The 15,731-nt window shown below is 35.6% G+C and overlaps 1 protein-coding gene across 1 annotated transcript; it reads right to left on the bottom strand.

Annotated features, from left to right (window-relative positions):
* Positions 1 to 3,828: 3,828 nt before the first annotated feature.
* LOC122586709 (probable serine/threonine-protein kinase DDB_G0278521) lies at positions 3,829 to 7,413 on the bottom strand. The gene is made up of 4 exons (XM_043758696.1): positions 6,556 to 7,413; positions 5,134 to 5,364; positions 4,580 to 5,038; positions 3,829 to 4,262 (listed from the first exon to the last, which is right to left on the bottom strand). Exons 1-4 carry the CDS (start codon positions 7,411 to 7,413, stop codon positions 4,011 to 4,013), a joined length of 1,800 nt encoding a protein of 599 aa, XP_043614631.1. The 3' UTR covers positions 3,829 to 4,010.
* Between the last annotated feature and the right edge of the window lie 8,318 nt (positions 7,414 to 15,731).

Raw genomic sequence — 15,731 nt, forward strand, 5'->3', positions numbered from 1 at the left:
TTCAAAATTTTCTCATGTTTTCGGCATTGTATTGCACCCCTTCATTTTCTTGAGTATCGGCTGAACCAATAGATGATTCATCTGTCATAGTCGCCCCCAAAGGCCCCTCCCCCTGACCGGAAACAATGGGATCTGAAAGGTTTGATTTAGATCGTAAATTGTACCCCGAGATGTTTTGTTGCTGAGATAAATCCATATATAGAAATATCGGATTGAGAAACTTCATCAATCAAATCTTTAGATAAAGATGAAAGAGCTGTATTTGAAAGCCGATGTTGAAATCATGAAGATTGGACCATGGGGGAAAACCACACTTGTGCGGCCAAAAAACCAGTGGTCTTTTGAACTTGAGAGATATCATCATCACTTGAAGGAGATAACTATTGATCATGGCGATCTCATACATTCTCTGATTTTTACTACACAATATAAAGGGGTAAAATACAATTGTAGAGAGGTCGGTGGTTATGGTGGTGGGAGTGGTAGACTTTCCGTGGTAAAGAATTTCTAACTCAAAAACGCATGTTAACTCTCACATGACCATCAAGCTAGTTTATTACATCAATATATACGTATTATTAGTTTATTAAATGATAGCGGATAACCGTATGTGACCTTGCTCTCTTCACCAACATATATATGAAAAACAGATGCTACAAAACTTACTTTCAACTGGCTAAAATGTTGACAGGCATATCAAATTTTCATCAACCATAAGAACATAAGAAATCAGGATCTTTAATTACATAGCCTAAAGTGTGTTTTGTACGTGATAGAAGTAACACAATATGTTATATCACAAAAACTTTAAAAGCAAACAACATTTTATTTAGGGCTAAGTGCGTCGGAATGCAGTTAACCAATCCTGAAAAATTACTGTGTGCACGAACACTAGGTAGGCTTTATTGTATTCAGAAAACTTGTTCAAGAGTCCTATAGTAAACAAAAGTTACCGGGTAAGAAATTAGCCGGTCACCACTTTCACGTTGAACCGTTGACTGCTTACGTGGCATGCACAAAATAACTTTTTGGAATTAGTTTATGCACACAATAAAAAAATATATATGAAACAAGTTTTATGTGGAGTAACCGGTCTCACATCTGTTTTATGTTCACAATAAACATAATTTCAAGTTTCCTGAATACAATAAAGCCGACCTAGAGGTCATGCACACAATAACTTTTGGTGATTAGTTGACTGCATTCAGGCACACTTAGCCCTTTTATTTACAGCTGAATTTATCAATCACAAAGTTATTCATTTTGTAAATGCATTATGGATCTCCTTTATTGATTTTATTTTTATTTAATTATCCACTTTCTGATATATTTCTCTGTGTACCACGTACAGGTTACATTTGACTGGGATGAAGAAATTACTGGCATCTTTGGAACAGTTGCATTATCAAGGGGAGCTACAGATGCAGGTTTCATAGTCATTGCATCAATATCATTTGTGACAGACAGAAGAATTCATGGGCCTTTTGGCACCTTTCTCAGTACAATGGGACGGCAGTGGTTCTTTTGCTGGATTCCATGGCCTTTGTGGCTCTTTTATTGATAGCATCGGTGACTACTTGAAGGCCACGTTGTAAGATATTAAGAACCTTTTGTCTTCACAAAACATTTGGACGACGATCTAATTATTCATGCAGCTAGTCTTGTTTACTATTTTCCAGTTATATTATTTAGAAAACCGGGTTGTTGAAAATTAATCTTGACTTTGTTAATTTTGATTGGATTTTATTATTTAGGAGTATATTTTGAGTTTGTTTTACGTAGCAAATTAAACAAGCAGTGGATATAGAGTTTGACCGAATTCATGGGAAGAAAAGGATGTGTCCTGGTCTCTAGTGTTGGTTTTAATGTCATACATTCTCTGATTTTAACTACACAATATCAATGGTTAAAATTCAATATTGTAAAAATCTTTACCAGAGAAGTTTCATAACGCCAACCACCAACATTTAGGACATACGGAGTGGGTGGGAGGGCTGCAACGGGTTGGGCTTATACCGGCCGGTACACCACTCCTACTTACAGCGGGCTGGGCTAGAGGGTTGCTCAAAGGTATCACAAGCCGGCTCCAATAAAATCAAATACGGTTGTTTGCATTGAATGTTTTTGTCCGTTGAAGGCAACTAAAAAAAAAAAAAATTTCATCCACATTTGAAAAAAGTCATCCACATTTGAAAAAAGTAGCCGTTGCATATATATATATATATATATGGGGACAATCAAATAAGAACAGTTTTAAATAAAATAAGAACGGTGAGAACACCTTTAAAACATCATTTTAATGCATTAAAAGTTCATAAAACTAACATAGTGCAGAACTAATTATCTTTATTTAAGTGTTTAACAACAATTTGAATCATCAAAATCGAAAAAATCACGTTTTTTGTTGGACGCATCATTTTGATGATTATGCATCCAAGATGGATGCACAAAACAAAAAACATGATTATTTCGATTTTGACGAATGAATGTGTTGTTAAACACTTATATAAAGATAATTAGTTCTGCACTATGTTAGTTTTATGGACTTTTAATGCATCAAAATGATGTTTTTAAGGTGTTCTCACCGTTCTCATTTTAAAACTGTTCTCACTGGAGTGTTACCTTATTTATTTATATATATATATATATATATCTTCTTCTCCATTTCAACATACCAATCAATTACAAGTTCTTCAAGAAGCCGCATGATGATGAGAAAGATCCGATCGTATTGGAATGGGTGCTCAACAAGAAACGCCACATCGCCAAAACGTACAATTGGCCTTTCGATGGTTAATTCATTTGGTTTTTAATTGTTGGAATGGACGTTTAACTACTTTTTATTTGGTTTTTATGTAATGGACGATATCCTTTAATCGTATTTTTACTTGTTTTAGTAGTTTTGTTTACGTTGATTGATATGGTTTTTGCTTGTTTTAGTAGTTTTGGCCGCAACATATGATTTTGATTTAGTCAAAATGGTTTATTTCTTTGTTTAAATAATTTCTTTTAATTTAAAAAATTAAGATCCATATTCATTTACAAACTGAATAATGTTGTGATAAATCTAGTGTAAATAAAACAGATTACTACAAACAACTTTACACAAATTCTCATATTATGTATCGAACTTATGTCCCGTGCATTATATATAACGAACTTCTAAATCTTGGATCGTAGTATCCGACCAATCAAAAGTTACAAATCGGAGCTTATATATGTTGTTTCATATACCCGGATACATGCAATTTGAGAGTTTATTACGCATAATGGAGTTTATTACACCTAATCTTGAAAACCACCTCTGGTATTTCCACGACCACCAGAACTTTCTGGTTTCCCCTTGGAAAAATGCTGTCCTTTCGCTTGAAAAGCTTTTCGTCCACCTTTTCAAAGGATTTGCTTAATTATCCGGTCTTCATGGGCTAACAATAATGAGCTCATTAATTCATCAAAAGTATAATCTGAAGGATCCTTGGATTCTTCCATAGCAGAAACTATGCTGTCGAAGTCTCTAGTTAGAATCCTTAGAAATTTACTAACGACTGTCTTCTCGGTTATTGTTTCACCAAAAGACCTCATTTGAATTACAATTCCAGACACTTTTAGCGACCAGTGCTGGGTTCAGTTCCTTAATTATAACCGTTTTCCACCAAGTTTTAAAGCTCTTATTGTCACGCAAACATCATCTCCATCTTGAGAATCCACAAATGATATTTCTCTCCTTTGAACATGGGGAGTACGAAGAGAAAGAGAGGATTTGAGGATCGAAACCTGGATTGCTCTGATGCCAAATTTATTGGAATAAAGAAAGTTGAAGACAAGCAATTGATCAAATTCCACCGATTTGATTCTTTCATTCATTGAAAATGGCTACAACTAAGTCCTTAAATAGACTTTAGCAGGGAAAAAGGGAAAAACTAACTTTGCTGAAAACAGGACATAAACTTCAACTAAACTGACAATTAAATAAACATTAGACAACAAATACAAAAGGAATTTCATTCATCTTACAACATGGCCTTCAAATAGACACCGATGCTATCAAGAAAAGCACCATGACGGCCATAAAATCCAACAACAGAACCATGTTCCCACTGTACGGTGAAAGGTGTCCCTCTTTCTGTGCCATAAGGCCCATGTGTTCTTTTGTCCGTCACAAATGATATCGATGCAATGACTATGTAACCTGCATAAACTCCCTCAGATACCGCAACTGTTCCACTGATGCCAATAATTTCTTCATCCCAGTCCAATGTTACCTGTGCCACATATACATATATACATACTCACATTCATACATGATACACATACACTTTTGGTCCTTGTGTCACTAAAAGACGAAATTATTCATCACGTGACCGGCACGTGATGACATATTATACAAGCATTAAGGCTCATGACCAAAAGTGTTTGACTGGGAAAAGTTTCAGACTAAAACTCTAATCTATTAAATTTAGGGACAAAAATTGCTAGTGGACATCCATGATGGAGACAATTTCTATAATTAAAATAAATATGAAAAAGACAATTTCTTAATGATCAGGTGAGTTTACTTTTTGAGTTAAAAACTCCTTACCACGGAAACTTTATCTTCACCATACGGTCCAGACCAACCACCGACTTTTGCAGATGTGTATTTTAACCCTTTATATTGTGAAGTAAAAGTTAGAGAATATACACCATGGCCATGTTCAACGACTATCTCCTTCAGATGATGATTTCTCTCAATTTCATAAGACCAACCATTATGTCCAGGCGGATTGTAATCTGCTCCCGATGATCCAACATTCATGATTTCAGCATCTGCTTTCAAATAGACACCAATGGCATCAATAAAATCGCCAGCAAAGCCATAAAAACCAACTAACGAGCCTTTTTCCCAAGGGATAGTGAAAACGTTCTCTGATGCTCGACCAAAAGGCCCATGGGTTCTCTTGTTCGTGACAAACGTAAGTGATGATATAACTGTATTACCACCTCGGGTAGCAACGGTTCCTTTGATATCAATTATTTCCTCGTCGTCATCAAGCATGACCTGGATAAGAAAAGCCCAACATTATGCATGTTCGCAAAAAAATATCTATCTATACTATCCATTAGTTAGTAATAAGGTTAATAAGATATGCTAACCTTAGAAACAATGTCTCCACCGGCTGAACCACCAACCTTGTTTGAAGTGTGAAAGATACCTCCACATTGAGTGGTGAACATGAGAGAGTAGATTACATCACCATGATCAATTATTATCTTTTGGAGTTTATGATTTTCCTCAAGTTTAAAAGACCATTGATCATTATTCTGACCGGCAATTTGCTTTCCCCAAGTTCCTACCCGAATAAATGTTGTGGAATAGTTGCAGACCTTGCAATAAGGATATTACTAAAGGGTACGTAGTTGGTGGAAATGATAAGTGATATGGGGTTAGAGGCGGAGGGAGGGGAGGGACCAAGGGGTGTCCAGCCTCCCCCATTGGCCCAAATTACAACTAAAGTACATGGTTTATATCCATCAAAATTGTATGAAGCCCCCTTTATTTCTTTAAGCCCATTCATCCATGTTCAACAAAGTATCATGTTGTTTAGAAACATTTTTATCCGGTCTACATAATGTGCCCCCAAACTACAACTTGTTTGTTTCTTTCAAAACAGAAATTTAATTTGTTTCCATTTGATTATGTCTTCTATTTTATATCATTGTATCTATTATTGTTTTTTACTTTTCTATCGTATATCAATTTATTGTATTTATTTTCTTTTTTTACGAATTGCTATATGCTCATATGATTGTAATTTCTTTTAATTTATTTCATCTATTATATAATTATTTTTTACCCTTCTAAACTGCAATATCTTATGTAATAGTTTTCCTTATGAATTGCTAAGATCAAGAAATCAGTGTTTTTATTTTACAAAATCTTGATATAGTTCGTTATGTGATGGTGTTTTTATCAAATATGTTGATGTAATTTACTTGAATCTCTGATTGGTATCTAGTATATTCACAAGTTTGAAGATTAGTTTTTGTTGAAACTAGTGTATACTTGTAAACTTTACCTACTTATCATTTAAAGTTTATATAGTTGTCTTTATAGTAATAATAAATAATAACGTTGTTCGAGTTATATATTCTTTACGAGTACATTTTAATATATCTAAGCCCCCTCAACATGAAATCCTAGCTCCGCTGTGTATGGGGTGATCGGTTATGGGTGATCTATCTAACGGACTCCACCCTATGCCATCATGGCTCCGCTATAGACTCACAGGCTTCGTCTATATCTTATGGGCTACTCCCTTTAAAAAATAAAAAAATTTAATTTTCTTTTTTTTAGAGTTAGTTAATTAAAGAAAGAATGAGTGAAAAACAAAATAAAATTAAAAAAACAAGTAAAAAAAACTCGCTTTTGATCTTTATCCGGCTATATATGTTAGATGAGATATATATGTATAGTATGTAAAATATTTTTAAAAGGCTCTTAAATGATGAATTCTGCTTAATGAATCCAGGTAACACGTGGGTAAAAAACCTAGTCTTATATATAGAGACACTTACTTGGAGTAGCAACGCATATTCTAGTTTCTCCACAATCGCACCCATTGTTGGGCGATCAATTCTATTTTCTTTTAAGCATTGATATGCAGCCTTAGTGAACACGTTCAATGAATCTTCTCTCATTTGATTCTTGAGATCGGGAAGGATGATATCATCTAATGTGTTTTTCTCACATGACTGTTTGGCAATGTTAGCAAGTAAACCACGCCCATCTTGAGATATAAATGCATGCCTTCCACTTAATATCTCAAATAGCAACACACCAAAGGAATAAACATCTGATTCTTTGGTAAGAATGCCGGTTTCTAAATATCGTGGATCAATATAGCCAATGGTTCCACAAGCATCGGTGACAACATACGTGAACTCTACATTTGAACGACCTATTTTGGACAACCCAAAATCAGCTACTTTTGCTTCCCAGTTCTCATCTAAGAGAATGTTTGGGCTCTTTATGTCGCGATGCAAAACCCTATGTTCAGCACCCACCTCATAATGTAGGTAGTTAAACCCACGGGCTGCCCCGAGGCTTATTTTGAGACGTTGGATCCAGGAGAGCTCACTAGCATTTCTTAGATGTCTGTCAAGGCTTCCATGTTTTACATGCTCATAAACCAAGATACTTTCTCCATTCTCGTCACAAAATCCAACAAGGGAAACGAGGTTTTTGTGCCTATAGCATGTGAGCATTTGAATTTCCATCAAATACTCACGATTCCCTTGTCCAAATTGACGATTCAGTCTCTTCATAGCAACTCTGATCTGCTTCTCGGATAGCGTGAGTATTCCTACATACACCTTCCCGAAACCACCTTCTGCGATGAAAGTGTCATCACTGAAATTTTTGGTGGCTAACATTATTTTCTCAAGCGGAATTTTTAAGTGTTTTAGTCCTTCCATAAGTGACTTTGTAAGTGGTTGTATGGATTTTTTGTTTTCCGGCGACCGGCCAAAGTATGTAATATGGTGGTGGTGGTGGTGGTGGTGGTGGTGGTGGTGATGATGGTGATATGATGATTGATTTGTAGGTGGATCTTAAAATTCGAAAGATGTTGATTTGTTATCTCGCCTCACTTGCATACATATACCAGCATATATCAGTATTTTAACACATGTAGTAGGGTGTCTAATAGGAATATTTTAGCAACTACTTTCATTAAATATCATCATCATCATACTTATTAAGATTACTATATTCCTTGATTTTCAATTGTGCCATCTTTACTAATAAACGTACATATTGTCAACTGGTTTCGTGTAATCATACATTACATATTATTGTCAACTGGTTTCTCTTTAACTCTCCCCAAATGTTGAATATAATAGGGTTTAGTGTGTAGATATCTAATCAACTATGCTTAAAAAGGAATAGTGTGTATGAACTAAGTCCGACTTTTATCTTATGCACGAATTTAGTAAAAAATGTTTATATCATGCAAAAAGCATGGCCGACCAATCAAAAACTTGCACGTGACAACTGATATAGAGTGTCACGTAGCTGATATGAGTTGTCACGTATACATTTTGCATGATATAAACATTTTATTACAAGTTCGTGCATAAATAATGGTCGGGCTTAGTTCGTGCACACTATAACTTTTTTGGGCATAGTTTATTATATTTCGACGCACTAAACCCAATATAATAAAGTTGAGCGGATAATATATGATGCGGAATCATCTAGATTATTACGGAATAATCTAAATTTTATTTTATTTATTATTAGGCTCTTTAGTTTCCTATGTATTTAATTTAGTTTATTGATTATTTTGGTTTCTTGTCATGAAATCTCATTATAAATAGGGATCTAAGTTTTGTTATTGTGAAGCTTTTGATGATATGAAATGTTCTTTTCTTTCCTCCTTATACACAAGTGTGTATTAGTGTGTAAAATTGCCTAATTATCGGTATTCTTTTGAATCAACGATTATTAGAAGAGTTGTTCCTGGATATTCTTAGAATCAACAGGTCCAATTATTTATCTTTTTTCTTCTCTGCGTCAGTTGGTATTAGAGCCAAAATTCCTGATGATAATGTCTCATTGTGACGATTTAATCTATGATTCACAACCCGTGTATGATGTATACAGTGATGAGGATTGGTACAATTGGTTCGGGTCTAATGATTGTCCATATGACGAGAAGATCAATGAAAAAGATCTCATGCCAACTCGGAAAATACCCAAGAATCCGTTTATTTTCGTACAGCCTTGCGCAGTTGCGAGAAAAGAGGCGATACAGATTCGTTCACCGTTGGATCTCGCTAATTTTTGGATATGTGATCCAAGACTCATTGATGCACAATCTGACTGTTGGGATCTTCAATTGGAGCATTCTAGAGGTAGATATTCCTATCCGAAGTTTCTGCAGTTTTTCAACTTTAAAAATATGTTTGTTAAACTTATGGGTGCTCCGACTTTTATCGAGTTTGATGACGAGAGGGTTGGTCCATATGAAGATGATGCATTAATTATGACCATTGATATTATGGATTATTCTAAAACTGAAACATTTATTCAACTCAAAGGTTACTTACAAGTTTCAACTAATGCATCAGATTCTACATTTAGTGAAGTGCTTCATGAAGATATTGCATTATGTGCTTTTGTTGGGCTTATCAATTATTTGTCTAGATTAAAGGCCGATGATGCATTACAAAATATAAATGTTTCAACCTATGAAGTCTACAAAAGGATGTCTTGGATTGGATGGACAGACAATGGTCAACCTCAAAATATTTATTAATAACGTGGATGGTGGAAAAATGTGTGGAATTCAAAGGTTTAATTTTTCCATTAGGCTATCTTATATGCATGACTCATGTGATGTTGAGTTAAAATTATATGGTGTGCCACGTAAAGCTACACACAAGCAAAACTATGTTGGGTTTAACAGAATAATTAAAATGAATCGACATGATATCCCTTTCAACCCGGGTAGCTTGATCTAAAGGAAAACTCGAGGTCGAGTTCTTTTTGAAATGGGGGAGAATGATGCGGAATCATCTAGATTATTACGGAATAATCTAAATTTTATTTTATTTATTATTAGGCTCTTTAGTTTCCTATGTATTTAATTTAGTTTATTAACTATTTCGGTTTCTTGTCATGAAATCCCATTATAAATAGGGATCTAAGTTTTGTTATTGTGAAGTTTTTGATGATATGAAATGTTCTTTTCTTTCCTCCGTATACACAAGTGTGTGTTAGTGAGTGAAATTGCCTAATTATCAGTATTCTTTTAAATCAACGATTATTAGAAGAGTTGTTCCTGGGTATTTTTAGAATTAACAGGTCCAATTTTTTATCTTTTTTTTCGCTGCGTCAATATATATTTTATATACTTAGCCTAATGGAGTTTTTTGAACTTGGAGTAGATTGGCACTGACTAATAAAGGCGTTAGTTAATAGCATGATACCCACACGATACGACGAAAATGGTAGCGACGGTGGTCTGATTGGCGACCGGTAGTGTTGGTGGCGGCGGTATTGGCGGCATCGAATGATGTGGGTTGATGTATATGTAATTAATGTAAAGGTGATATTGGAAAATTTTTATAAGATAAGAGTTTAAAGTGAAAAATTAGTTTATCAAGGGCAATTAGGTAAATTTTATAATTACTTGAGAAAGAGAGTTCGTTAAGGGTAAATTGGTTATTTCCAAACTTTTTTTTAACTTTTCAACAAAATAATATGACTTTTATAATGTAATAAAGATAAACGTCTAAGATCAATATCATGCGCACAACCAACCACAAATATTAGTTTATAAGTTATAATAACTATGAACATAAACTTCTATATGAAATTATAAGATTGATGGCATATCACCTAACACATATGCACAAAGGGCTTTATTTGTATACTAAGAGATACTTACACAATGCGGTTACAATGTGATGGAGGCGGTTAGTGGTGGTAGTCGTGGCGGCGGTTGTTACTAGCCGTTAGTGTAAAGGATTAGTGTAATTAATATAAAAGTTAAGAGATAGATCATGTAAATTAATAGGAGCATTATAGATATACGAGAGGGATATCCGCACAATGCGGCGACGGGTGATGATGAAGTTAACGTGTGGTTATTAATTTAAAGGTATTTGATGTGAAATGGTAGTGTAGTAAAGGGTGATGTAGGTATTTCATGGTGTAAATTATAAGGATAGTTATAAAAATAAGGATATTTTGGTTTCTTTAAAGGCAGAAAGTTTAAAAAGAAAAAAAAAAGATTTGTTTTATAAAATAATATAGATATGAAGGGATGATGTTTAAAATAGTGAATGAAATGGAGGGTATATTACCGAAGTCAACTTCTTTTTTTGAGAAATGAGATGAGGGAAATGCTTTTTATAGTACCAAAAATAGGACAATGCAATGATTGATAATTAAAACACTTGAAGTTTCTTTAGCCTTTGGCTGACTTTGATATATCTAACGCCGTATAATACACTGTGTCATACCAACAAAAATAAAAGGTGTAGACTATTTCTATTTCTATATAACTATGTTTACATTTGGGTAAAAAGGATACCCCGGTTAATGTGTATATATGAAAAAGTAAATGACTATTTCTATGTTCACATAACTATGTTTACATTATATTGTAAAAGAAAAAGTAAATGACATATATGATATCATTTACATAAGAGATATGTAAAAGGTTCTTAAAATTTTTAAATTATAACACACAAGTAATTTCATATAAACAGTTTTCGCGCTAGATGCCGAGAGGTACCATTTCAATAACTGTATCCTTCTCTTGTCAATTGTGTTATATTTACTAATCAAAATATTGTCAACTGGTTTCTGTTTAATCATACACGCATATTCTTGTCAACTCTGGTTTCTGTTTAATCATACATGCATATATGTCAACTGGTTTCTCTTAACTCTCCCAAACTGTTAAAATATAATAATATTGTGTGGACAATATATATTTCTTTTATATACCTTTGGGCTAATGGATCTTTTTGATCCGAAAGTGATAATAACCAACAAATAATAGTTTATAAGTCGTTAAAAAAGACAAAATAGTTTATATAAGTTATAACTATCAACATAACTTTCTTTATGACATTAAAAGACTTATCTTAGCAAACACATATGCATAAAGGGTTGATTTTGGGTATATTGTGCAAACTTCATCTGTATATTAGAGAGGTATCCCCATGATGTAGCGCCTATGTGATAGTGGCAGTGACATGTGATGACGGTGACTAGTGGTGGTGTGGCGTCGACGAGTAATGTAGCTAATTGACGTAAGGTTAATAGAGCTATTTTAGTAGTTAAATGATAGATGATACAAATTGATAAGGGTATTATAACATGTATATCAAGTTCATATGTTTAAAATATTAAATAAAATGAAAATATTCTAAATAGTTCAACTTCTTTTTCGAGAAATATTAGATGGAGAAATACTTTTATAGTACTAAACATATGTTTGCGGGAGATGATTCCTGATCCCGAACAGATACCCGGGGGTTAAAAGCTTAGATTGAGCATCAGGACGAAATGTAAAAAAGTTGTTATGAAAAACCAGGCGAGATGGAAAACATGACCGGGTCTACAACTAGGTGAGATATGAACTTGGATCGGAGTGAAACAATAAAAGCACGATATGTTTAACCACCGGATACACTCGGTATACAGCCGGATCGAGACCCACAACCGGGTAGGACTAGCAAATGGATCTTCGTTTCGGGGAGGCAACGAACAAAAGGGGTCGGCCAAGACTAGCAAATAAGATATGTAGAGTAATTGGAACAAATCGGGTATACCTAGACCCTACCGCCGGGTCGGATATATTAATGTCGGTTAAAAATAAGCAAGGGGATATGTGGAGTAGATATACCAAGGAACCGGGTCTACTTAGACCCTACCTTCGGGTCGGGTCTATTGCTTCTCTGCCGCTTTCAGTACATATATACATACATAAATATAGAGGCAGCTATATATACATATATATAGAGGCAGACGTCTTTCGCTATATAACTAAGAGAGGATAAAAAAATGATGTGAAATTATTTCATAATTTGATTAAAAATTTTGCCATGTACGTGAATGGTGTAAATCAAGGGTATGTTTGACAAAACTAGCTGGTAGCGATAAGCTGATAGCTCGTGCCTGGTAGTTGTTACCTGTAAGCTGTAGCTGAAAGCTGGTAGCAAATATATTAAGTGTTTGGCAGAGTAGCTGAAGCTTTTAATAACATATATAAAATGACAAATCCACAAATCTTGTGACGCGGTGATTTCAAGCATAATAGTTGGACCGTTGTGGTCACCCCTCGTGTATTGCCCTCTCAAACGTCTAGGACATGCCGACCACTCGACATGTGTGCAATCGATGCTACCAAGCATCCCAGGTATATGATGTCGAAGCTCGTGGGCCTCGAAGATGCGTGCAACGTCGTGTGACGTCGGCCTGCGTAGGTACTCTCGGCTATACAACCGAATGATGGCGTCACAAAAATAATCAAGGGTCTCTCATGCGGTTCTGGCTGCCATGCACAAGTACTCGTCATACTCGTCTGGTGCGTTACCCGTCGCGAGTTGCCTAACGGCGGATGTGCATTTCTGTATCGCCGTAAAACTTTTTCTTCCTCTTGCATCGTAACGTTCTTGGAAATACGGGAAGTTTGCTTCAATGTCGCGCACGATATCTAAAAACATGGTCTTGTCCATTCGAAACTTCTTTCGAAAGTAATCGTCTTCGTATTTTGGTTGTTGAACGAACCAATCGTTCAAAAGAGTGGCAAGACCAATTTCCCGACGCCCGGTCCGTATACCGTCGAGTTTGAGGAGCACTAGAAGTTGTCGTATCTTCAAGAAAGTGTAACGCGTTAACAAAGAATTCCATAGAGCTATCGTTTGATTCGTCGGTAGAGTCGCTCGAATTATCCAAAATACTGGAAGCCATATTTTTTGGTGTTTGGTGTAAGAAATTAGTGATGAAAAGGTTGGGGTGTTTGAATTTTATAAAAATGTAGTGAAAATGATAGTAGTTGTATGTTGTTTTGGGAAGAAAAGAGTGTATATATATAGAGAAAGAAGTAAAAGAAAAAAAAAAAGGCAACGGCTAGCTAGACCCCGCTCCCCCTCGCCACGTGTCCAGCCACTATTAGTCCATTTCCTGCGCGCGGGCCCCACGTCAAATTCTCTCTCCTCGGGCTACCTTCCCCGTTTTCGGCCATCCTTTCCCCACCCCGACCCCCTGGCGGCGGTGTTCCCACGCGGGGCCGGGGTTCACCGATCACCACCCCACATCCACTCCCACCCCCCTAATGTTCTACTAAATAGGCTTATGATTTTTATTGGGTCAAATCAACATTGCATTGGGCTGACTTTTTTCCCTTCTAATTTCACTGGGTCAAAAATAATTGAAAAGAAATAAACGTATTCCCATAATCCATGAAAATGTTTTACTTTTAAGTAGACATATATGCGGCGGTGATGAAAACTTAAAAAAGAAAAGGAAATCGGGAACCCTAGCCCCGGTACCACAATTTGATACCTATCGACCCACCCCGTATAAACCATATGACGCCGGTAAAATACCTCTATCCTAATCCCCACATGATCTGGGCACCCCAAATGGTCGAACCTGTGTATTTAAACTTCACATATGGGTCGTCTAGGCTTCATTGGTAACGAGTACCTTAAAGGAATTATTTTTTGTGCCCAACGGGGATCGAACTTGAGACCTTAAGGTCACCGAGTGTTTGTCTTACCACTAGGCTAAAACTTATAGGTAGCAGCGGTGACAATGATGGTTTGGTGGCAGATCTTAAAATTTTTAGCGGTGGGGCCAAAAAATTGTTTTGCCATCCCTATGTTCCGGGTATTATATTATGGTCATGCAATACATTTAATCGGGTCGGGTCAAACAAAAATAACACTAATAATCTGAGTTTCCATTCAAAATACTAATACATAGTTTCTAACCAATAAAAAACTGCAGAGGCTTACGAATATACCAAGAGAAAAGCCGTTGGATTGTGGGACGTGTATATTAGTACTACTAAACGAAAAAACGGCGGTGGCCCGGGCCCCTAAAGAGAACCGCCTCTGTTGGTTATTAATGTAAAGTGTTTAGTGAATAAAAAAGAAAGGATATGTTGGTAGATCAATTCTTTATTAAAAAAATGAAAGAAAATCATGTATTTTACAATTTAGTATAGATATAAATATCCTACATACCCGAGATTATGGGAAATGTTGCGTACTGCAACTTTTTGAAGAAAAAATTTTCATTTTACATCCTGAATTTTAGTAAATGTAGATACTGAGTATTTGGGATGTGAGTGTTATAATACCTAACATACGTATTACGGGCGGTACGTATGCTTCCCCCGAGATTATTTACTTTTAATCCCACACTTGCGTTTTTTTACCACAAATTAGTTTATTCCGTATTTATTTCCGAATCTTGATGTAACAACGCATATCCTTAATTTCGTCCGTATACATTGTTTTTGGGATAATAAATCATATCAACTCAATGTTTGTGTACTTCAATATAAGCAAGGCTCATTTTTTTTTTAAAAATATAGCGGATAAATGGCTAACACCCACAACTTTGATGCGTCTACCAGGTTGCGTCCACCGAGGTTCGAATCATGACATGCCCTAAAGGGTTTGCTCTCCCATGTGTAGATGGGTATAATATTGTTAAAGTCCCCTTACCACATTTGCATGTGACAGGATTTGAACCCATGACCCATAGGAAGAAACCACAAAGTGGAAAACTCCCTAACAACCGAGTTATCATAGCACTCTTCTCTCGCTTTCTGCTCTCCCCTGACAGTGCCTAGTGGTAGAGCCCCAATGGCTAAACAAGGCTAATTAGCTGGAAAACATCTCAACTCGGCCAAAGTCATTTTATGATGGTAGTAGCACCTTAACATAAGTTACTAAACCGTTCGCATTTCCACATTTATGATTTGTGATTTATTAATTTCTGCGTACTTAAGATTAATAGTATTGTTTGTGATTCAGGGGAATTTTTGAGGTCCTCTCGTTCCAGTTCATATCCAAAACTTGAGGTTGGTGGTCAATGTAGTACAACATTTGGCCGGGTTTAAGTGTTGATGGTTACATCTCATGTTTAGTACGTAAAATATATGCACAATACTGGTTTGACTTCCGTCGTTTATGTCTTTCTTGTGTTTGCTAAGATC

This window comes from Erigeron canadensis, chromosome 2 (assembly GCF_010389155.1).
Source record: "Erigeron canadensis isolate Cc75 chromosome 2, C_canadensis_v1, whole genome shotgun sequence".
Taxonomy (NCBI): Eukaryota; Viridiplantae; Streptophyta; class Magnoliopsida; order Asterales; family Asteraceae; genus Erigeron; species Erigeron canadensis.

Excerpts from the sequence above, each read along its gene's own strand:
- LOC122586709 (XM_043758696.1), bottom strand. The coding sequence starts at position 7,413 with ATGTTAGCCACCAAAAATTTCAGTGATGACACTTTCATCGCAGAAGGT. Across the intron at positions 5,365-6,555 it reads AATATGCGTTGCTACTCCAA|GTCTGCAACTATTCCACAAC; the intron begins GTAAGTGTCTCT and ends CCTTATTGCAAG. Across the intron at positions 4,263-4,579 it reads GTGAAGATAAAGTTTCCGTG|GTAACATTGGACTGGGATGA; the intron begins GTAAGGAGTTTT and ends TATGTGGCACAG.